At 39.3% G+C, this 24,967-nt stretch overlaps 1 protein-coding gene across 1 annotated transcript in view; it reads right to left on the bottom strand.

Annotated features, from left to right (window-relative positions):
• HMCN1 (hemicentin 1) overlaps window positions 1-24,967 on the bottom strand; it is a 402,083-nt gene that overhangs the window by 245,849 nt on the left and 131,267 nt on the right. The window contains 8 exon segments of the mRNA XM_027767566.1: window positions 139-234; window positions 1,891-2,163; window positions 3,955-4,082; window positions 15,288-15,456; window positions 16,925-17,084; window positions 19,129-19,241; window positions 22,569-22,713; window positions 24,755-24,882. Coding sequence (XP_027623367.1) covers window positions 139-234; window positions 1,891-2,163; window positions 3,955-4,082; window positions 15,288-15,456; window positions 16,925-17,084; window positions 19,129-19,241; window positions 22,569-22,713; window positions 24,755-24,882 — 1,212 coding nt within the window.

Here is a 24,967-nt window from a genome sequence, read left to right as displayed (position 1 = left end):
GAGCGGTTAGTTTCTATTATGCTCAAAAATCTTAACACGGACTGTCAAGTAGACTCATAAAGAGGACATTTGGGTTCAATACAGAATTCTAGAACAATATAACAACATGCCAATGCCCACATCTCCAGAGTCACATACCTTTTACAGGACATGGAAATGCAATGCGTTGATTGGCCACTCTTTCTTGGAATGGAGTGTTATATGGAGGTTCTGGATCTTCCAGTGTAGGTGGTTCTATTAGAAAAATAAGTGCATTATCACAGGCTTTCCTTGGGCAATTACAAACTCTCCTAAAGCTTCTTTGACCAGCTACATTGGTGAATTGCTCTTTCTCCTGGTTCTTTCAAATACGATTCTTATTTCCAGCTGTCTGACATGTCTACCTAGATATGACCCAGGGACCAAAATCTCAAAATGCCCCAAATAAAATTCATTTATTTCATGCTTCCCATGATTCTTCTCTTACTTAAAGTATCATGCTCCACCCACTAATTTTTTGTGTCTTTCTCCCTTCCTCCTGACCTCCATAACTAATCAAACATGTGCTACAATATATGTTCACATATTGGTATCTTAGTTTCTCTTACCAGAACTACCTTGAGAGCCTTCTTATTGGAGTCTTTATCTCAAACACATTCCCCTTCAGATTGATATTCTACACAGTTCTCAGCCTACTTTTTCTGAAACACAAATCTCATGCTTGTTTTCTCTAATTGAAATCATTTCCTGTGCTCATTCTGTCTGTAGGATCAAGTTTCAGATCTGTTCCTTCCTCAGCCTCTTATGTCATCCTATATTTCCATATAACTTCACCATCCATTCACTTCATGAAAAAATCTGGGAGTCTTTCTTGAGTCCTCCATCTCCGTCACTCCCCAGACCCAATCTAATTCTATGTCTTGATAAGTATTCTCCTACTTACATTTTAAGTCCCTTCCCTTCTTTCCTCCAGTCCAACTATTACCATCTTTTGCTTGAGCTAATGCAATAGTCTATAGCCATTTCCTCTCACCTTCCCTAGTGAAACCACTCTCTCCCCAAAGAGTTCTCTTTCAAAATCTCAAATCACACATATCACTATCCCAATTATAATGCATTTAAACTCTTCTAAGCATGGGAAAGATAGGCATTTACAAAGTAATCTCACAAATGCATAATTTCACACTGATTGGGGCCAACATGAAATGTTCAAAAAAGTTATGTAAGATGTTAACAGAAAGGCCAATTAGGAAAGCTCCTCTGGGGTAGAGAGAGGCCAGCTGACATTTGAAGAGTGAATAGAAGTGCACTATGTCAGGGGCAGGGAAGGTGTGGGGAGGGGAAAGTCTTCCAGAAAAAAGACATAGAATAAGAAAAGGAGGCCATATGATCCTTTGGACACATTGGGGGGAAAAAAGTCAATGAATCAATCAACCAAAAGTCAGCTGGCTGCATTCTAGGCTGAGTGATAAATGATAAGTGATGAAGCTGGAGACACAATGATGGGCCAGATTACCCAATGCTTACATTGTTGGACTCCCACATAGTTGATAGTGGTTCAAGTCCCAGACCTGGAGGCATGCATGTACACAGGACATGTGTACATGCATGCCCAAGACTCCCAAGAAGAGAATGAAAGAGAAGGAACGGCAGCATGGCCACCCGCCCCCAGGGGGTGATTTCTCACTTTCTGTCTCTCTGTCTCTCTCTTAGTCTCTCTGTCAAGTACATGTGCCTTATAGCAAAAATCTCTCAAAAAAAAAAAAAAAAAGAAAAGAAAAGAAAAGAATTAAAGTAACCTCCTATAGCACTCTTCTTAAAATGATCCAAGACTATATGTTCAATACAGACTCAGAGGTGCCCCCCATTCCCCACCCGTACTGTACATTTATTTTCCCATGTTAAAGTCACCTTGGACATGTAGTGTTATCTCTGTTTCATCACGGCCTGCTATGTTGGTAGCGACACATGTATATGTGCCAGCATCTGAGAGCATGGCTTGGTTGATGCTTAAAGTTCCATCTGGATCACTAAGATGCTGGACTCCATCAGTTAGCACAGGGCTGCCATCTTTATACCAGGTGATCACAGGAAGCGGTGTCCCCGGGGCATTACATGGAATATCCACTCTTTGACCAACTTGGACTTTTAAATGTTTAGGACCATGCTGTATCTTTGGAGGAACTGGAAAAAACAAATATTAATAATCAAAAACATTTAAAAATGTCTTTCTTTTCTTACTCTAAATGGGAGCTCCTTACCAAGAGATAGGATAGAAGAGCAGAACAGTCTCCTAATCTGGGCATGGATAGATTACTAGTTGTAAAATCTAGAACAAGTCAGTAAACTTCCTGAAGTTGTTTCCTCAATAACCCAGGCAAAATATCCTCTTCCATACCAATATATTACAAGAAATAGCAAACATAAGACTCTTAGTTCTAAATTTGAGGAATAGCAAGGATTTAAACATGTTAGATTTTCTTTAATTTGTAAATAATTTAATTGTTTAAAATCTCTCAAAAGGCAATCTAGGTAATTTCTAAAGTATAAAACAGTAAAAAGAAAAAAAAACATTTAACAGACACAAGAATGCAAAGTTATCTACTGATGTGTACAGTAAAAACTTTGACTTGATTGACATATACCTCATGCATGCTGGGAAAAACCATGTTGTGAACTGAAAAGATGTACAATGATTAAATAAATTTTTAAAATTCTCTCCATATACTCTAAGTTTTTATCCTCTTTGTGGTAAGAGGTAAGATTACTCAGAAAATAAAAATATTTGATCATAAAAGCCTTTGTTAATTTCTGAGAAGAAAAGCAAGACAGAGCCTCTATTATTTATCTTTATCTACCTTATTTTAAATATTTAATGAACTAATTCATCAAAAAATTGGCAAAAGATTTTTGAATTTTGTGCATGTGTGTTGTGCAATACAGACTCTGAGCAATAACAATTTAATTAGGATGTTTAAGCCTTACATCCCTAAAAAGCTCCATTCCTCTGTCCTTTTCTTTTAATTTAAGGTTTAACTAAATTTTGTTATTCATGATAACCTTATAAGTTTGATAAAATCATTATATCATTTTGTGAAAGGGAAAATCTAAGATAACTGAGGTTAGGTAGTATCTTAAAGTGAGGGGCCAGTGATTGGCGTGATGGTTAGAGTGTTGGACTCCCACATGGCTGACTGTAGTTCCAGGACCTGGTGGCTTAATTTCTCATTTCCTCTCTTTCTTTCTATCTGTCTCTAATAAGCACACATATCCTATAGCAAACTTTAAAATATTAACAACAATAATAATAAACATAAATTATTTTTGAAAAAAGTCTTAGTGCTAGTAAATGACAGAATTGTCATCAGATTCAAACTGATATAGTCAAGTGGGCACCATTACAGTGACAGATTTGAGAGTGAAGCCATGTTCATACTGCCTAGAACAATCTCTGACATTTGAATATGTGTCATCTGACTTAGATTATGTACTCAGTAAGTATGTTTTGAATGAATCAATATCTGGAAGAAACTATGGTAAGTTGGAGGAATAAAACAGGCTAACTGAAGAGTTTAACAGTAGTCAAAGATTCCTGCGAAGCAGAATTTTTCAGGTGCTGAGCTCTTTAAGTATTGAAAATAACAAGTAAGTACTATTAAACTTTTCCTCAAGAATATAATATTTACTTTTACAACAAACCAGTGTTTTTCTACTTCACATTAAAAGCATAGTTATAAGGAAATTGAGATCCAAAAATTTAATACAGTTCACTTGCAGAAAAGGGGGAAGTTATTTATAGCTAGTAAAGACATTTTTCAGAGTAAACAAAGGAAAGTCACAAGTCTCAGATTTTGGAAAAGTTTTCTACCATTGCTTTACAAACAAATCAGGGGCTGACTACCAAAGAAATTGTGATGGTGGGTTTTCCTGTGGCCAGTCCATAAAGTTATCATATGTTTTCATTTCAAAACTCACCATGGACACTTAATTTAACCAACTGAGTCACATTCCCAGCAATATTTGTGGCAACACAAAGATACATCCCACTATCTGAAATTCGGGTCTCAGTGATCTTCATTGAACCAGAAGGGAGGAACATGTGTCTGAAAGAAAGAAACCACACAGTTGATCATGGAACATGAGAATTTAAATTTCCCTATGCAGCTGCATTTCAGTGTGAAATAACTACTTTGCAAGCAGCTTATAAAAACCATTCTCCCATCTGTAGTACATATCCGTGCACCTCAAGAGTCAGGAATTTTCATAGCTGTCATGTGTATTCTGTTTGATGTCCTGGCAAACAGAACATCAGCTTTCTTTTATATTTAAATCAAACTTTTTGGTCTCAAATCCCCAAATAATGGTATATCTCTCTGCTTTACTGAATTATAGCTACCCAAAGAAAATGTATATTTTGATAATCTTGGAATTTATTTTGAACATTTCATTACTTTTTGTACAATGCTTCATAAAATAGTTTAATAAAATATTTAGTGTGTGAGGGTCATCAGGTGGTGTGGTGGTTAAGATACTGGGCTCCTGGGACCAGCAGTTGGCGTAATGGCTATGTCGCTGGGCCACAGTTCGAGTCCCAGACCTGGTGGTTTAAACTCATGCCGGGCACGTGTGCGTGTGTGCCCAATATCTCGAGAAGAGAATGGAGGAGAAGGGATTGCAGCATGACTATCCCCCCTGGGGGGTGATTTCTTGCTTTCTTTCTCTCTGTGTCTCTCTGTCGGAACACGCTCTACAACAAAAACATCACCAAAAAAAAAAAAAAAAAAAGAAAAGAAAAAAGATATTGGGTTCCCATGTGGCAGACCATGGTTTGAATCCTGGACCTGGCAGCTTGAAAATCATGTCAGGTGCATGTATGTGCATGTCCCAAATCCCAGAAGAATGGAGAAAGGATTGCAGCATAGTCATCCCCCCCACCGGCGAGTAATTTCTCGCTTTCCCTCATACTTTCTCTCTATATGCCTCTCTATCTCTCTGTCTCTCTCTCCTCTTTGGCGAAAGCATGCACCCTATGGCAAAAACCTAAAAATAAATAAATAAAAAATACTTTGTGTGCTAAAGGCAAAAGAAGGTATGCATACAGTTCTCAAATAAATACCGACTATATTCCTCCCATCAAATAATAACGTAATTGGGTGAACCAGACCTACATATTAAAACATTGTCACATTAAATTGTGTTAAGATAGTTTTGAGGAGAGTCAAAAAATTCCTAATAAAACTAAGTCAAATAAAGTGAGCTAATAGCCCAGAGACACACAAATGGACAAATAGGTAAGGATAGAGACCACAAAAAAGACCTAAACATATATAAGAACACAACATGAAATTTGTGATATTAGAGGTGATACTACAAAAAGTAAAAAATATATATATATATGATTATTCAAAAATAGTGCTGAGTTGGGACCAGTAGATGGCATAATGGTTACGTTGCTAGACTCCCATGTAATCGACCATGGTTTGAATCCTGGACCTGGTGGCTTAAAGGTCACTCTGGGCACATATGAGTGTATGCCAAAAACCCCAAGAGGAAAATGGAGGAGAAGGGATTGCAGCATAGCCATCCCCCCCGGGGGGTGATTTCTCACTTTCTCTGTCTCTCTCTCCAGTGAGCACACATGCCCTATAGCAAAAAAAATCTCTTAAAAAAAAATGGTGTTCGGCAAATGGCTTTTCACATGAGAAAAATATATAAAATTAGAGTACTACTTAATGCAAAATAAAAATTCAAATGGATTAAAGTTCAAAATGTGAAAAATAAAATTTAAAACATTGAATTAAAATACTGGAGGTTATGGGACCAGCATGTGGCATGGCAGTTAAGATACTAGATTCCTACATGGCTGACTATGGTTTAAGTCCTGGACCCAGCAGTTTGAAAACCATACCGGGTGTGTGTGTATGTATGCCAAAATCCTGAGAGGGGAAGGGAGGAGAAGAAATTGTGGCATGGCCATCCCCCTGTGGGGTGATTTCTCATTTTCCCTCTCTTTACATTTCTCTGCCTCTCTTCAGCAAGTGCCCTATGGCAAAAACCTAGAAGAAAAGAACAGATGGAAGTTGGGATAATTTTCATGAAGACATAAAAAGTACCAATCTGAACATAGATTAATATAAATTACTTAAAACTTCTAAATTTCTGCACATTCAAAGGTACCATGTGTATGCAAGGTCTTCAAAAATTCATAGAAAATGCATATGATAACTATGGATGAATTTCAATTTTTTGTACAAAATAAACACATATTAATTGCATTTTTATTTTTTTTAAGAGAGATTTTTTTTCTATAGGGCCCGTGTGCTTGTCAGAGAGACAGAAAGCGAGAAATCAGCCCCCAGGGGAGACAGCCACGCCGCAATTCCTTCTCCATTCTCCTCTTAGGATTTCGGGCATAGATGCACATGCACCAGGCATGTTTTAAGCTGCTGAATCCGAGACTCAAATTGCAGTCAAATATGTGATAGTCCAGCGATGTAACCATTACGCCAACTGCTGGTCCCTAAGTCCATTTTTAAATGTTTCTTGAAAATAATTTTAAAGCCTAGCCATAGACTGAAAGAAGATATTTTCAACATCTACACCAGTCAAAAAGATTGTTACCAAGAAAAACTAAATTTCTATGTTCAGAAAGAAAGAGACAAGTCAATACAAAACTGCGTAGTGGATCTAAAAAGGCAATTCACAGATGACATAAACAGTCAACAAACAGGTGTAAGTATCCCCAGTGGACTTGAAATTAGTCATGGGAAAATTAAAATAGTTAAAAGTCACCATTGCATACTTAATGACTTGTAAGTAGTTTTAAGTCGGTCAGTACAAAGCACTGATTAGAAGCAGGTATCCTTATAAAGCGTACCTCAGAGATAGTGTAGGTTCTGTTCCAGATCACTTCAATACAGACTCACACAAGATCACTTCAATAAAGACTCACACAAACTTCATGGTTTTTCAGTGCATATAAATACTATATTTACACTATGCTTTAGTCTACTAACTGTGCAATACCATTGAGTCTAAAAACAACCAACATACATACCCATAAACCTTAAAGTTACTTTATTGCTAAGATATGCTAACGATCATCTGAACCTTCAGCATGTCATAATCTTTTGACTGCTGAAGGATCTTGCCTTGAGGTTGATGGCTGCTGACTGATCAGGGTGGTGGTTGTTGAAGGCTGGGGTAGCAGTAGCAATGAATTAAAATAAGGCAACAATGAAGGTTTCCATGTCAATTGACTCTTTCTTTTCCAAAAGATTTCTCTGTAGCATGCAATGGTGTTTGAAGCATTTTGCCCACTATAAAATTTCTTTTAGAATTGGAGCTGTCCTCTCAAATGCTGCTGCTGCTTTGTCACTAAGTTTATGATACATTCTAAATCCTTTGTTGTCATTTCAACAATAGTCACAGCATCTTCCCCAGGAGTAGTTTCCATCTCAAGAAGACACTTTCTTTGCTCATCTGAAAGAAGCAACGCTACACTCCCAGGTCTTTTTTCTTCACCCAAGAGAAAAAAAGGAAATTAAGAGAAAGAGTGCCCTAGGGTCTGAGGCTGAGGTGCTTTAGCCCATCCCACCAAGAGGAAGTGATGTATTCACGTGGGAGGGGTGAAAGGGTAGTGTCACAAGAATGGCGGTTGCTTTGATTAGCTTACTTGCCACTGTGACCTTATCAGCTCATCTATGGGTGTTGGCAAGTCTTATTATGAGATCGCAGCAATTCAGTTCCATATTTGGGCTCCACTTTTAATTCTAGTTTTGTTGCTGTTTCTACCACATATTTAGTGACTTCCTCTACTGAAAACCTGGACTCTTCAAAGTCATCCATGAGGACTGGAATCAACTTCCTCTAAAGTGCTATTATTGTCAATTTTTTGCTTTGTTTCATGAATCACAAAGGTTCTTAATAAAATCTAGAATGGTGAATCCTTTCCAGAAAGTTGTCAATTTACTTTACCCAGAATCATATGAGGAACCACTATTGGGATCAGCAGATGGTGTAATAATTATATCACTGAACTCCCATGTACTCAACTGGGGTTCGAGTCATGAACTTGGTGGCTTAAAACTCATGCTGGACACATGTGTGTCCTAGATCCTGAGAAGAGAATGGAGGAGAAGGGCTTGTGGAGTGGCCATCCCCCCAGGGGATGATTTTTCATTTTCTGTCTCTCTATCTCTCTCTGTCTCTCTGGTAAATGCACGCTCCCTACAGCAAAAATCACTCTAAAAATAAAAAAATAAAAAAAGGAACCCTATCTATGGCAGCTCTATTCTTATTAAATGCATTTCTTAAATCATATAACTTAAAATCCAAATAACCCCTGCTCCATGGGCTGTTAAAGGGATTTTGTATTAGCCAGCATGAACATACTACGCTCCTTGCACACCTCCATCAGAGCTCTTGAGGGACCAGGTGCATTGCCAATAATAAGTCATATTTTGATAGGAATCTTTTTCCTCATCAGTAGTTCTCGACAGTAAGCTTAAAAAATATATTTTTAGTAAAACCATGTTGTAAATAGATGTGCTGTCATCAAGTTTTTCCTGTCCAATGTACAAAGCACAGGCAAAGTACAAATATATTTAGCATACATCCAGGGGCATTAGGATTTTCAGTACAGTAAATGAACACTGGCTTCATTTCAAGTTACCAGCTACATTAGCCCTTATGAGAGAATCGGTCTGCCCTGTGAAACTTTGAAGCCAGACATTGATGTCTCCTCTCTAGCTATGACAGTCCAGGGAAGGCTGTTTCATCTGCATTGAAAATCTATTGTTTGGGCCAGCAAGTGGTGACTAAGGTGCTTGACTCCCACATAGCCAACTATGGTTTGAGTCCTGGACCCGGTAGTTTGTTACCTCATTTTTATTCTCTTTATTTCTATGGTGAGTGTGTGTGTCCTATAGCAAATTAAATAATAATAATACATAAAATTAAATAAATATTTCTTTTAAAAATCAGTTTTAAAAAGAAAAAGAAAAGCTGTTGTTAAGTGTAGCTATCATCAATTATCTTCACTGATCTTCCAGGTAACTTGGTGTACCTTCTTTGTTAGCACTTGCTGCTTCATGGTGCACTTTTATATTATGGAGATGGCTTCTTTCCTTAAACTTTATGAACCACACTATGCTAACTCCAACTTTCTGCAGCTTCCTTACCTCTCTCAGTCTGCACAGAAATGAAGAGAGTTAGCGCTTGCTCTGGATTTGTTTTTGGCTTTAGAGAAAATTGTGGCTCATTTAATCTATCCAGGCCACTAAAACTTTCCCCATACTGACAATAAGGCTCTTTCACTTTCTTATTATTGATGTGCTCATAGGAGTAGCATGTTTAATTTTCTTTAAGACCTTTCCTTTTATATTCACGGTTTGACCAACTGGCGCAGAGACCTAGCTTTCGGCCCATCACGACTATTGATATGTCTTCTTCTCTCAGCTCAATCATTTCTAGTTCTTGATGTAAAGCAAAAGGCATGCAACTCTTCTTTTCACTTGAGTACTTAGAAACCATTGTAGGATTACTAACAGGTCTAATTTCAATATTGCTTTGTCTCAAGGAGAACGGATGCCCAGGGAGGGAGAGAGAGAAAGGGAACAACTGGTAGGTGGAACATCAGAACACTTTATTTATTTATTTATTTATTTATTTGGAGAGGTTTTTGCTATAGGGCGCGTGTGCTCATGAGAAAGAGAGATAAAAAGCAAGAAATCACCCCCCGGGGGGATGGCCACACCGCAGTCCCTTCTCCTCCAGTCTCCTCTTGGGACCTTGGGCATGCACGCATTCATACCCACCGTGAGTTTAAGCCACCGGGTCCAGGACTCGAACCATGGTCGGCTACATAGAAGTTCAGCGACATAGCCATTACGCTAACTGCTGGTCCCAGAACACATCATTTATTAAGTTTGCTGCTTTGTATGGATGCAGTACGTAATGGCCCAAGACAATTACAATAGTTACCTCAAAGATCAATGGATCAACATAACATATAATAATAATAAATTATGAAATATTGAGAGAAATACCAATATGTGACATGGAGACACATAGGTAACACATGTTGTTGGAAAAATGGCGTTGATAGACTTTCTCAGCACAGAGTTGCTTACAGAGCTGTCTACAATGCTGAAAATAGAAATTTACTCTGACCAGAAATTGTAGTTCTAGATATAGGTCTTAAAGAAACTCATGTGTGTTTATTCAAAAAAACATATAAAGAAGATATTCCCTTAAAACCCTGGATCATAAAACAAAACAACTAAATAAATAAATAAATAAATGAATAAGGAAAAAAGAAAAAGAAAGGAAAAACAGATTCAAACATGAATGTCCCTAAATAGAAGGATGAATAAATATAAAGGAGAAGGTATACACAATAAATAAAATTAATAAACTAAGTCTCTCTCTCTCTCTCTCTCTCTCTCTCTATATATATATATATATAAGGACTGGAATCAACTTCCTCTAAAGTGCTATTATTGTCAATTTTTTGCTTTGTTTCATGAATCACAAAGGTTCTTAATAAAATCTAGAATGGTGAATCCTTTCCAGAAAGTTGTCAATTTACTTTACCCAGAATCATATGAGGAACCACTATTGGGATCAGCAGATGGTGTAATAATTATATCACTGAACTCCCATGTACTCAACTGGGGTTCGAGTCATGAACTTGGTGGCTTAAAACTCATGCTGGACACATGTGTGTCCTAGATCCTGAGAAGAGAATGGAGGAGAAGGGCTTGTGGAGTGGCCATCCCCCCAGGGGATGATTTTTCATTTTCTGTCTCTCTATCTCTCTCTGTCTCTCTGGTAAATGCACGCTCCCTACAGCAAAAATCACTCTAAAAATAAAAAAATAAAAAAAGGAACCCTATCTATGGCAGCTCTATTCTTATTAAATGCATTTCTTAAATCATATAACTTAAAATCCAAATAACCCCTGCTCCATGGGCTGTTAAAGGGATTTTGTATTAGCCAGCATGAACATACTACGCTCCTTGCACACCTCCATCAGAGCTCTTGAGGGACCAGGTGCATTGCCAATAATAAGTCATATTTTGATAGGAATCTTTTTCCTCATCAGTAGTTCTCGACAGTAAGCTTAAAAAATATATTTTTAGTAAAACCATGTTGTAAATAGATGTGCTGTCATCAAGTTTTTCCTGTCCAATGTACAAAGCACAGGCAAAGTACAAATATATTTAGCATACATCCAGGGGCATTAGGATTTTCAGTACAGTAAATGAACACTGGCTTCATTTCAAGTTACCAGCTACATTAGCCCTTATGAGAGAATCGGTCTGCCCTGTGAAACTTTGAAGCCAGACATTGATGTCTCCTCTCTAGCTATGACAGTCCAGGGAAGGCTGTTTCATCTGCATTGAAAATCTATTGTTTGGGCCAGCAAGTGGTGACTAAGGTGCTTGACTCCCACATAGCCAACTATGGTTTGAGTCCTGGACCCGGTAGTTTGTTACCTCATTTTTATTCTCTTTATTTCTATGGTGAGTGTGTGTGTCCTATAGCAAATTAAATAATAATAATACATAAAATTAAATAAATATTTCTTTTAAAAATCAGTTTTAAAAAGAAAAAGAAAAGCTGTTGTTAAGTGTAGCTATCATCAATTATCTTCACTGATCTTCCAGGTAACTTGGTGTACCTTCTTTGTTAGCACTTGCTGCTTCATGGTGCACTTTTATATTATGGAGATGGCTTCTTTCCTTAAACTTTATGAACCACACTATGCTAACTCCAACTTTCTGCAGCTTCCTTACCTCTCTCAGTCTGCACAGAAATGAAGAGAGTTAGCGCTTGCTCTGGATTTGTTTTTGGCTTTAGAGAAAATTGTGGCTCATTTAATCTATCCAGGCCACTAAAACTTTCCCCATACTGACAATAAGGCTCTTTCACTTTCTTATTATTGATGTGCTCATAGGAGTAGCATGTTTAATTTTCTTTAAGACCTTTCCTTTTATATTCACGGTTTGACCAACTGGCGCAGAGACCTAGCTTTCGGCCCATCACGACTATTGATATGTCTTCTTCTCTCAGCTCAATCATTTCTAGTTCTTGATGTAAAGCAAAAGGCATGCAACTCTTCTTTTCACTTGAGTACTTAGAAACCATTGTAGGATTACTAACAGGTCTAATTTCAATATTGCTTTGTCTCAAGGAGAACGGATGCCCAGGGAGGGAGAGAGAGAAAGGGAACAACTGGTAGGTGGAACATCAGAACACTTTATTTATTTATTTATTTATTTATTTGGAGAGGTTTTTGCTATAGGGCGCGTGTGCTCATGAGAAAGAGAGATAAAAAGCAAGAAATCACCCCCCGGGGGGATGGCCACACCGCAGTCCCTTCTCCTCCAGTCTCCTCTTGGGACCTTGGGCATGCACGCATTCATACCCACCGTGAGTTTAAGCCACCGGGTCCAGGACTCGAACCATGGTCGGCTACATAGAAGTTCAGCGACATAGCCATTACGCTAACTGCTGGTCCCAGAACACATCATTTATTAAGTTTGCTGCTTTGTATGGATGCAGTACGTAATGGCCCAAGACAATTACAATAGTTACCTCAAAGATCAATGGATCAACATAACATATAATAATAATAAATTATGAAATATTGAGAGAAATACCAATATGTGACATGGAGACACATAGGTAACACATGTTGTTGGAAAAATGGCGTTGATAGACTTTCTCAGCACAGAGTTGCTTACAGAGCTGTCTACAATGCTGAAAATAGAAATTTACTCTGACCAGAAATTGTAGTTCTAGATATAGGTCTTAAAGAAACTCATGTGTGTTTATTCAAAAAAACATATAAAGAAGATATTCCCTTAAAACCCTGGATCATAAAACAAAACAACTAAATAAATAAATAAATAAATGAATAAGGAAAAAAGAAAAAGAAAGGAAAAACAGATTCAAACATGAATGTCCCTAAATAGAAGGATGAATAAATATAAAGTGACTGTGCTGATTTAATAAAGGAAATAGTTGAAAAATAACATGTTTGTTAAAATGACATATTGAAAATACACAAAGCAAAATTAAAAATACAGAAAACAGAGCCAGTCCAGGCCTGGTAGTTACGTGAGCTAGATCGCACATGGCCGACTGTACAAGTGCTGGATACGGTGACTTGAACTCCATACCAGGTGTGTGTGCAGACATGGCTGATTTAATAAAGGAAATAGTTGAAAAATAACATGTTTGTTAAAATGACATATTGAAAATACACAAAGCAAAATTAAAAATACAGAAAACAGAGCCAGTCCAGGCCTGGTAGTTACGTGAGCTAGATCGCACATGGCCGACTGTACAAGTGCTGGATACGGTGACTTGAACTCCATACCAGGTGTGTGTGCAGACATGCCCAGAAATCCATAAAGGAGAGAGAAAGGGCGGAGAAGGGAATGCAGTGCGACCATTCCCCGTGAGAGGTACTTTCTGGCACTCGCGCTTGCTCGCGCGCTCTCTCTCTCTCTCTCTCTCTCTCGTGTGTGTGTGTGTGTGTGTGTGTGTGTGTGTGTGTGTCTGGCTTTCCCCCAACAAGTGCACTCACCCTCTGGCAACTTAAAATAAATACAGAGAACAGCATCCTATACTGTTTACGGATGTGTGTATGAGATGCACACCAAGTTTGTGGCAGTGCCTGCCTCTAGAAAAGGAGAAAAGAAATTGAGGTTGGGGAGAGGGACAATGGAATTTCAACCTTACCAGTAATATTGTATTTCTTTTATTAAAAATTACTCAAAGAACATATTTTAAAAAAATATAGCAAAATTGCGGCCAGCAGGTGGTACAGTGGCTAAGGTACTGGACTCCCACACGTTTGACTGCAGTTCAAGTTGGGACTTGGAACCTTGAAACTCACACCAGGTATATGTGCATGTTTCCAAAATCCAGAGAAGAGTAGAGGACAAGGGATTGCATGGCCATCGCCCCCAGGTGGAGGGAGGGTGGGGTGATTTCTCACTTTCTCTCTCTCTGTTTCTCTCTCTCTCTGTCTCTAGCAAGAGTACATACCCTATAGCAAAAATATCTCTCTGAAATAAAATAAAAGCAAAATTATAAAAAGTGATTCCTAGTTGTTTATATTTTTCTTATCAATGGTACGGAAACCACATGAGTATCTAAAGGATGATAACTGTATACTAGAATTCTTATTCCACCTGTAAGGTCTGAGATAAATGGACTTAGAATCAAAATTGCTACCATCCCTAGAGAACTAGAAACAAAGGTTGTGAACGTGCATTACCTTAGCTACTCCTCTCAGTAAGTATCGCACCATTTTATAACAGGATATCTGAGGTTCAGAGAAGCTCCATGAAAAATGTGCCAAAATCTGGAGCAAACTTTTAGTGATGGAGACCAATTGAAACTCGTAGCTGGATGACATCAAAGTTTGAGCACCTAAAGGCTCTGGAATTCTGCTTTCTCTGTCACTGAACCTATCAACTATACTGTCTCAATGGGCCTTTATTTGTATAAGGGTTTACTCAGGAAGACACATGAAACCATGTAATGGAAGTCAAATCCTACACGTTAGCGTGCCTGTTGGGTTTTATTGCTCCTGTGTGGTTAATGGAATTTCATGTGGGCTGCACACACTGGGCTCATAGGAATCCACCAATCTGCTCCATTTTAACAATTGCCTGGTAAAATGCACCAATGGGAAATTACAGCAAAGCTGAGTGTTAGCATTTCTTTTTCTTTTTTTGGAGAGGTTTTTGCTATAGGGCGCATGCGCTTGCCAGAGAGACAGAGAGACAGAAAGCGAGAAATCACCCCCCAAGGGGGATGGCCACACCACAATCCCTTCTCCTCCATTCTCCTCTCAGGATCTTGGGCACGCACGCACACACGCCCAGCATGAGTTTTAAGCCACTGGGTCTGGGATGTGAACTGCGGTCAACTACATGGGAGTCCAGTGACATAGCCATTACACTAACTGCTGGTTCCACATTTCTAACATTAAAGGATGATTTAGAAGGTACAGAGGGAGGGTGGTTGGGCGTGTCAACAAATTCATAGAAATGAGTGTCATGAGAGGATAATATATGGACTTCAACATTCCCTATGCCGAAATAAGTCCATTCTTCAGTTTCTCTTTTCCATGAACACTTGAAATTCTCTTAAAGGCATAGTTTCTGTGTACTCAACTGTCCAGGAGAATTATCTACAATGTAAAAGTTAGGTATTGAGACATTTGAAAATCTGCCTTCAGAGGTTATGTTTCCATGCATTCTAATCCCCCCCAGGTTTCCTACCTTGGAGAGAATGGTGAGATGAGCTGGGTTTCCTTGGCCCAGGTAATTACGGGTGGGGGTAAGCTCTTCACTTCACACGGAAGTGTCGCCTCCTCTCCTGCAAGGACGGACACCTCAACAGGCTTCTCCTGGGACAGTCCTCGTTGATCTCCAAACACTCTAGGCCTTACTGAATTGAATATGATTTTTGGAAGAAAAATAGCACATTGAAAACAAAGCACAGGTCAATTTTCATTAAAATGTAGACTACTAACATTCTTAAATAAGTTGTGAAAAAATATTGTTTATTCTAAAGTTTTAGGACCTCTTCAAAACTTCCCATTAATATGGTTATTGTGGGGCTGCTCTGTTGCCTATTGGTTAAGAGATTTGGATCCCACATGACTAACTGTGGTTCAAGTCCCTTGGTGACTTGAAAAAAACACTGAGTCTGTGGGTGTGCACCTGCCCCAAATCCTGACAGAATGGACACATGAAGGAGACAGAACTGTAGCGTGACCACACCCCGTTGGGTCTCTCCATCTCTCTCTTTCTGGTGAGTATGCATATGCCCCCTCACTATACGCACACACATATACATAAATCTATATACATTTACATATTGTGTATAGTTATTGTGAAATCTAAATTAGAAATAATGAAGAAGTTTCCTTTCTGAGCACTTACCTGCAAAATGAAATAAAGTGATGCCTTTTTAGAGTCTGCCACCTGTTAAAGTAACCCTTGGAGGCCAGGCTCTGCCCAGGAATTGGCTGAGGCATGGCTTTGCTAAGAGTTTTAATAATTTAGTGTTACTGAAGAGAGTTGGGTGTCATATGTATGATTCTTGGGAAAACACCATATAATTTTTATAAAAGACTATACAATTACTTTTGTCTTTTAAAGAATTATTTTAATAATTATTATTTTTTATTTTTAATGTATTATTATTTTTTTAATCTGACCAAAGAGACATGGAGAGAGGGAAAGTGAGAAAGCAAGCCATCAGGTCTGGGACTTGAACTGTGGTTGGCCATGTGGGAATTCAGCACTTCAACCACAATGCTGCCTGCTGGCACCTACTATTATTATTTTTAATTTGACCAGAGAGAGAGAGAGAGAAAGTGAAAAAGCAAGTCACCAGGTCCAGGACTCAAACCGCAGTTACCCATGTGGCAGTCCAGAGCCTTAACCACCACACCACTTGCTGGCTCCTACAAGTACTTTCCTTAAAATCAGAATTTAGGCCCAGTTGTTCTGGCACAGCAGAAGTATGAGTGCCCTGCAAGGCTGGAAGGCATATGGCAGCTGTAAGTTCAGATCCCCACCTCAGAGAAAACACGTGGGGCCGTGCGCTGGCACGCAAATCCTACAGAGCAGAGGCCTGGGAAAGGGACCAAGGCAAGAGACCGAAGACCCAGTCAAGGATGCTTCTCTCTCCTCTCTCTGTGAGTGTGCAAGCACTCCCTATCATTAAAAAATAGAGGTCAAAACTAAGAAGAGGTGCTTTTGACTGGCAATAAAAATAATTTTTTGTAAAAACTATAAACTTGGGGGAGATATGTACTGGAGGGTACAGCAGTCGAGTAACAGCATGTGGGAAGGAACCTCAAGTTTGGTGCAGACGGTGTTAAAGCAACGTCCTTCCCTGCTCTCACCGTAGACGGTCAGCTGCACTTTCCTCTTGGCATAGCCGGCTGCATTGCTGGCCGTGCAGATGTACTCGCCGCTCTCCTCCCCTCCCGGTGACACCACGTACAGGCTTCCATCGGCCCCTGCTGAAAACTTCGCACTGCTGGTTGAAATCAGCTCTCCTTTCTGCAAAACATGACACAGAGCAAAGGGTGCTTTAAGATAACAAAGGAGTGACTTCACGTCTGGAAGAGAGGAAGGAAGAAAGAAAAACATCTCGGGGTGGGGGGATACTAGATTTTTCAAATGCTCATTTGAAGAAATCTGTTTTTAAGAAAAATGAGACAAAAATGCTAAAAGTGGTATTTCTCCATACCAAATGAGGTCTCTTTACTCCAGAGCTCTGTGAAAAGGGAGAAAACCACCATGACGATAGCAAACAGTCAACGCAAAGGTGGACTGCGAGCTTAAGCTGCGCCTGGTCCTGGGTCGGGCGCTTTATGTGAAAAAAGGTTTGCAATGCTCACAACACTCAGGCCTGGGAACTACCACAAGCCCCGTGTTACAGCTCAGAGTATTAAGGCACAGGGTGAAGGCGTTAGAGTAACTTGCCCAGGATCCCCAAGCCAATGAGTGGTAGAGCTAGGATTGGAACCTCCAGCAGTCAGACTCTGAAGCCCAAATTCTTAGCCCCTCTGATCGGCCGCAGCACCGGGTCCAGTCTAGGAAGCTTTCCTTTTTTCCTTTTCCTTAAATTGCATTAAACTTGTAACTGGTGATAAATACCATGCAGTCTGGGGATCAGCTTTACCATTGCCCTTTTGTGCTCAGAATATAATGTGAACACTGGCTTCTCTGTATTTCAGAGACTTTTAAATAGACCAAATTAAATGGGCTACCAAAACACCGGGGTGATAGCACTAACTATAGATGGCGCACTATTTGCCGTCATTTGGTTTCACTTTGTATCTGCCAGATTCAAATTAATTGGCAGAAAAGATCCCATCCTTACAGCTGTTCAAAGATACGAAGGACTTCCTCAGGAAATTTTCTTCCTCATTGCAAGAATACCAACCAAAGCAGGCCTGCTACGTGACTGGGACACAGAGGGGGTAAAAAGAGATTGCATGTGTGTCTTACAATTTTTTTTTCCTTTTCCTTCCACGTTTTTCCTCCATTCTCCTCTCGGGATCTTGGCCATGCACACACATGCGCCCAGAATGAGTTTTAACCCTCTGGGTCCAGCTCTCAAAATGCGGTCTACTACATGGGAGTTCAGCAACATAACCATTAAGCCATCTGTTGGTTCCTGTCTTACACTTTTTAGTCATACATGGAATTTGTGACCGAACCACAGTATCTTTCATAAGAAGGAAAATCATACAGTGAGACCACCTGGAGGGAAGCTGAAGAGTTTTTAGTGCAATCACCTGCCTGATATTTACCTGATACTTGAGTAGCACTGTTAGCAACACACACGAGCACTTTTAGAGCACAGCCTGTGTGCCAGGAACTTTTCTAAGCACTTTACATTTTTTAATTTTATCTAACTTTTACTTAGAGGGCCCATGTGCCCATGCAGAGAGAGAGAGAGAGTCCCCAGTGGCGCCTGGTCATGCCATGATTCCTTTTCTCAGTTCCATTCTATCCCATCAAGATCTTGGTCACCGGTACACATATGCTCAGCATGCTGAACCATGGTGAGCCTGGTGGGATCAGGATCCATCCACACAGGGTCCAGCACAGCACTGCAGGTTCGCCAGCCCTTCCCATGTTGTAGCGAATCCTTTTCTACCGGGCCACATGCCCTCAGCCCTCTGGATTTCAGTGGACAGCTCCAGAGACTTTGCCAGGATCAGACTTCACCTAAGTCGGCTTTCTGGGATCAGAGCATTAGCCAAAGCCCCAGAAGGGTCACTTGGCATAAGCACCGGCAGCCAGGAAGTACAGAGCTGTTAGTTCCTCTGGGGATCCCAATGTTTCAGATAAATGTCTCACTTCTTGTCCACGAGAGTCCTTCTGAAGTCTGCCTACAGGGAGGGTCCTTAGCAAGCTGGAGCTTATCAGTCCAGCCACCAAGGAAACCAACTAGGAAACCGATTAAGTGGACCGTTTTCAGCTTCCCTGCCTCCTGTGCCTCACTCCCCATTCTCCTGCTGGAGTTTCCGAAGGCTTCCCAGGTAAATTTTACCCTCTGCTCTTCAGGAACGTGAGTCGATGTTCCATTTACCTTGGACCAGACGATAGAGGGTTTGGGAATTCCACTTGCTTTGCATGGCAAGGTTACCGGGATGCCTTCGATTGTGCTGAGTATCTGCTGCCCGTGCTGAATGGTTGGCAGAACTGAAAAGGAAAAGCAGGATTCGGAATCTGAGTACCTGTTCTTCCACTGAGCATCCCGTATTTAAAGTTGAACATTTCCAATATATACTTTATATTCGTAAAAACAAGCAATGATTTAACATTTTCTGATAGAAATATAGGGTACTCTCTGCAAGGGAGTGTGCTAACCAAAGAAAATACAACCGCTGTCGTCTGGAGGAGTCGATCAAACTGAAAACCAAGTAGTAAGTAATGTCTACAGCACTGAGGCACTGACTTTCTAAGAAAAATAAGAGAGAACTAAAGAAAATTCCTTTTGGGGGAACCAGCAGATGGTATAACGATTACATCACTGGACTCCCACAGTGGACCACAGTTTAAACCTGGACCAAGAAGCTTAAAATTCAGGCCAGGCATGTGTGCGTGCAGGCCCAAAATCCCGAGAGGAGAATGGAGAAGACAGGACTGCAGTGTGGCCATCCCCCTGGTGGGTGATTTCTTGCTTCCTCTCTCTCTCTCTCTCTCTCTCTCTCTCTCTCTCTCTCCCTTTCTCCCTCTCGAGAACACACAGCCTATAGTAAAAATCTCTCAATTTTTTTTTTATTTTTTATTTTTCAGGAAACCCAAGAGAAGTATGCCCAACCCTACAAGGGTTACACATTTATAACACACATCTTTGATTACTGTCCTTTACTCATGAAGCTACATTGAACTGATATAAGCCCACCTCCAGAGAAATGGGCTGTTTGACAAAGTAAACATGTGTCTATAACAAGAATCACTTAGTGAGCTATTAAACATAACCTTTAAAAAAATAAAAAAGGTTTCAGGGCCAGATAGCATGGACTTTAAGGTTAAGGAGCTGAACTTCCACATAGCCAACTAGTTCAACATAGCCAACATAGTTCAAGTCCCAGACCTGGCAGCTTGCTTTCTCACTTTCTATCTCTCTCTGATGAATGCATGTGCCCTATAGAAAATTTTAAAATAATGATAATAAATAAAATTAAATATACAATTCTTTAAAAAAAAATTTGTTTCCTTAAAGGAAATTCAACCGTAAAACTTGGAAGGCCTTGGGAGTTTACTTTCAAGCATCTAAAATGTGAGTTTCTAAGTCACTATTTCTTATTAAGAAAAAATAGCATAACTTTAACTTTAGAAAGAGAGGATTAACTTTATGCAAGTAGAAGCAAAAGGAAAAGGAAGAATGCTAATCACTCCATTCTGTGTATATCACAAGTAATCATGTCTCTTGTTTAAAATCTGAATTTTCCAGAATTGACATAGAGTAGAGGCTTGATAGAACAAGAGATACCAGACCTCTCAATGAAAGTAATTCCTTACAAAGCTTAAATTAGATATGCTGCACACTCATATTTTCCTCTGGCTGGGCTTATTCTTTAGATCATTTCTTAAAAAACTGGCAGAAAATCCTCAGCACTAAACAAAAATGCCAGGCTACTCTCTAGCACAAGAAATTTAATTTCAGGATCATCATGAAATATTCAGCTCTCAAATATGCTATCGATTTGTGGTAACATGAAATAAACCATTTTCTTAAATGCACATTGAATTTGACGGCGATAGAACTTGTCAAATTTAGACAACTGTTTTTAAAACAGTTCCATTTGAGGAAGGAAGAGTAGTTTCTTTCTAGATTGTAGGTCTACACACAAATCAATGCCATTTTAATTTGTATTTATATGCATTCACTTATCCATTCATTCTTCTAGGAATTGGCTGAGATCCTTCCAGAAGCATTCCTAAGGAAGGGGCAGACTGACAAACAGCATGGCTAATTAGCGTAAATACAGGGGAATAGAGAGGCTCTGAGGAGAATCACATCTTCTGGTCACTAGCTTTAGCTGGTGCTAAATGGCTGGCTTTTTAAAAATCTTGTTGACAGAAGCTGATACTGTACTAAAATGGACCAATGACTGTTGTGAAATGACTCTTCACTTCTAGTTATTTATTTATTTATTTATTTATTTGCTTCATGGTTTGTCTGTCTTCTCTTACGTAGCAGAGGTTACAACTAAACCAGTCACTCTTTTACTCAAGTGAAAACTGTCTCAGAATCCTTATCAACAAATTGACCAGGCATTCTTAGAAGCCAAAGAGAAATGACATGAGGATATTCCTACGCTAGATTCTAGTCCATCAGCACCCTCCAGGAAATCGATGGTCTGATCTTCTCTTAGAAAGTTCCACAGCCATAGAGCCAGCAGGTGGCGTAGTGGATAAGGTGTTGAACTCCCACACGGCTGACTGTGGTTCAAATCCCAAACATGGTGGCTTAAAACTCATGCTGGGTGCATGTACTCGTGTGCCTTTTTTGTCTCTCCATCTCTCTCTGTCTCTCTGGCGAGCTCACGCACCCTAATGCAAAAATCTCTCAAAAACAAAAAATGTAAGAGAGTTCCACAGCTATATCCAATCTGACATTACACATTTATTCCTTTAGTCTGTGACCAATTCTGTGTTCCCTTGGTATTTCTTCTAGAGTATTTCCAGTGATGTTGGTGGATACCAGATTAAAACTGAGAGATGTAAGAGAGACTTTAAAATGAGAAGGAGGCATTTAAAAAAAAAAAAAAAAGGTGATATACTTTCACCGACATTTTCAACACACCAAACACAATTTGAAAGCTGCTGGATTCTCTCCAATTAGTTCTAAATATTGAATCAACTACTAAAAATAAATAACCCGTGCTACTTTCTTCCTAAGGTAGTCAGTTCTTTACCAAAGCAATTTTAATATTATATTTTTAAAAGTATTATACAGACTTTAAAAGAAGTAAACAAAAAGTTACAATTTCTTAAACTAGGTGAAGCTATCATTTACAGAAAAAGATTGCTTCTGGATTTTTTTATTTGTAACCTTTAGTTATTTAACATGTAGGAAGATCATTTAAAGCCCAGGAGGTGACCTTTAGAAGAGCGTGGGTCATTTCTAGCTCAGACACAAAGGGGTCATTCGTAAGGACATGCTTCTTGCCCAATCCACAATGAAAAGGCAATTAGGATGATATAAGAAGTTCAGCTTGCCTGACATTAAAATGCATTTTTAAACATAATTTTTTGAGAGCTGGGTTCACTTCTGTTAATTAAGAAAGCCCTTGACCAGACTCAGCTGGTGACTTCCAAGAATGTCCTCTTTGTGTAGATAGGGAAGAAATATCTGGAAACAGCATAACAATGGAGCTATTGTTCAAGAAATAAAAAAAAGTAACAATTAGGAGAGAGGTCTACTTCTTGTAATTAGAGGAGCAAACTCATTTGATGACAATATATAAACTGAGCTTTGAACACGGCTTGGAAGCAATTATATCGGGCGTCTCTTACCGTGCACGACCACAGAGGTGGTTTTGTTACTGGTCCCAGCAACATTGCTGGCCACACAAGTGTACTGGCCTCCGTCTTGCAGCCGAACTCGCTCAATATGGAGGCTCCCGTCACTGCGCACAGTGAGGTAAGGATTTTGAACCAACTTAAAGGAAAAAAAACACGTCATTTTAATTTAAAAAGGCAAAGATTTGTCTGAGTCAAAGCAATGTTTATTTTTTCTTTAATTTCTAAATGGGTTATAAAATAAAAACAGAATTTAATAACCTTTTATTAAAAAATGATGAGTACAAAAATTGTGAAGTCAAGCCATCCTGTGGCCTGGTGGTTGCATGAGCTGAATCCTACATGACTGACTATAGTTCAAGTCCTCGACCTGGCAGCTTGAAAAACATACTGGGTACATGTGCACGCATGCCCAAAATCCCAAAAGAGGAAGAGATGGAGAAGGGACTGTGGCATGACCATTCTGCTTGGGAGGTGCTTTCTTACTTTCCCTCTCTCCTTTGTTCTCTCCAGTGAGCACATGTACCCTCTGGAAAAATTTTAAAAGTACAGAAACCAGAACTGTGAGGGCAGTCTGTTGGTGCAGTAGCAAATGTGATCCTCTGTGAGGCTGACCCACATGGAAGGTTCCGTGTTAGCATCCTTAAGCTTCCCTGATTACACCCGTCATGTATGTGACCCTGGGCTGGCTGACAGGGAAGGTGTATTATGCTGCAGGACCCTGTTAGGGCTACTGTCTCTCTATTTCTCTGTCTCTGTTGTCATCTCTCTCTCACTCATGGAGCAAATAATACACTTTAAAAATGTCAAATAAAGAGTGTATCAATTGTATTTAATCCTGATACACTTCCAAAACAGATTTTTTTTTGAATGATACTGATTTTTCTTAGGTTTTTTAAACAAATATGAAAAATGTTACATCGTGCATGGAATCAATACACTTCTAATCAGTACTTCAAAAAAAGAGTGACTCTCAACACTCTGGAAAGTGGAAGGAAAAATGCTCTAAACCAATGAAAATTTGTTGCCATATATAGTATGTTTACAGAAAAATACCACAGAAAACAATTTTTATTAAAATATTTCACATTCTTAGGACCAGCAGTGGCATAGCGGTTACATCACGGGGCTTGCACATGGCCACTGCAGTTCACGTCCTGGACCAGAGGCTTAAAAATCATGCAGGGTACATGTGCGTGCATGCCCAAGATCCAGGGAAGAGAATGGAGGAGAAGAGATTGCAGTATGGCCATCCTCCGTGAGGGGGGCGGGGGTGCTTTCTCACTTTCTCTCTCACTGTCTCTCTCTCTCTCTCTTTGGTGAGTACAGGTACCCTAAGACAAAAGCCTCTAAAACAATGTTTTTCACATTCTTTCATAGTAAGTTATACATTGAAAAGCAATGACATATATAAATACACGAGGAGGTGCCCACAGATGTATGGAAATGTGTATTATAAAAAAAATGCATATACTGCCAAACTTTTTGCACCAAAATAAAGTCCTACTTGAATTCTTTCACAAATTTTTTGACGTTCCCTCATGATAAAGATGTAATATTTTAAGTTAAGAATAAGAAAGATTAATTAATTAATTAATGGAAGAATTTAATGGAAATATTAAATATTTTATAATGTCCTGCAAGGAACAGCATAAAATTTTTTTTCAATAAAGTTAAAATATTTATCACACCAGGTGCATAGGGATGCATGCATGCCCAAAGTCCCAGGAGGAGAATGGAGGAAAAGGGATTGCAGTGTGGCCAACCCCTTTGGGAGTGACTTCTCTCTTTTCCTCTCACTGTCTCTTTCTGTCTCTCTCTGGCAAGCACACATGCCCTATGGCAAAAATCTAAAAAATAAATAAATAAAACAAAATAAAAAATATTTCAATGTTATAAAAATAACAATACCTGTCTCAGATTTTACACAGTCTAAGGGGAGTTTATTATTAACATAGAATTTAATGTGCAATTATGAAAATTATACCATTGACTATTCCTCTCCTTTATTAATCTCAAAATAATAAGAAAACATGAACATGCTGATAATGAAGAGAAACTTCGATACACGCGCGAAAGATCTTTTTAGGTATTTATTACATTGACACTAGTTTTTGGAAGACATGATTTCTTTCTCGAGAACATTAGGAACAGAGTACATGCATTGGAGACATCCTCACCATGGCTGCATTCTTAATCCACCGACGCTCTGGGATGGGGTTTCCAGCCAACAGCGTGCAAGGCAAAGTAAGCTGCTGCCCTTCGACAACGTTGGCCACTGAGGGGCTGATTCCAATCAGTGGAGCGGCTATGTCAGAAAGACAGGCACTTTTAGCTCTGTGTCACCCAAAAGGCAAACTATTCCACAGGCCGAGACTACTAGTTAAGTTGAA

This window comes from Tupaia chinensis, unplaced genomic scaffold, assembly GCF_000334495.1.
Source record: "Tupaia chinensis unplaced genomic scaffold, TupChi_1.0 Scaffold144318_1, whole genome shotgun sequence".
NCBI classification, from domain to species: Eukaryota; Metazoa; Chordata; class Mammalia; order Scandentia; family Tupaiidae; genus Tupaia; species Tupaia belangeri.
This window is presented reverse-complemented; position numbering and strand designations above follow the sequence as displayed.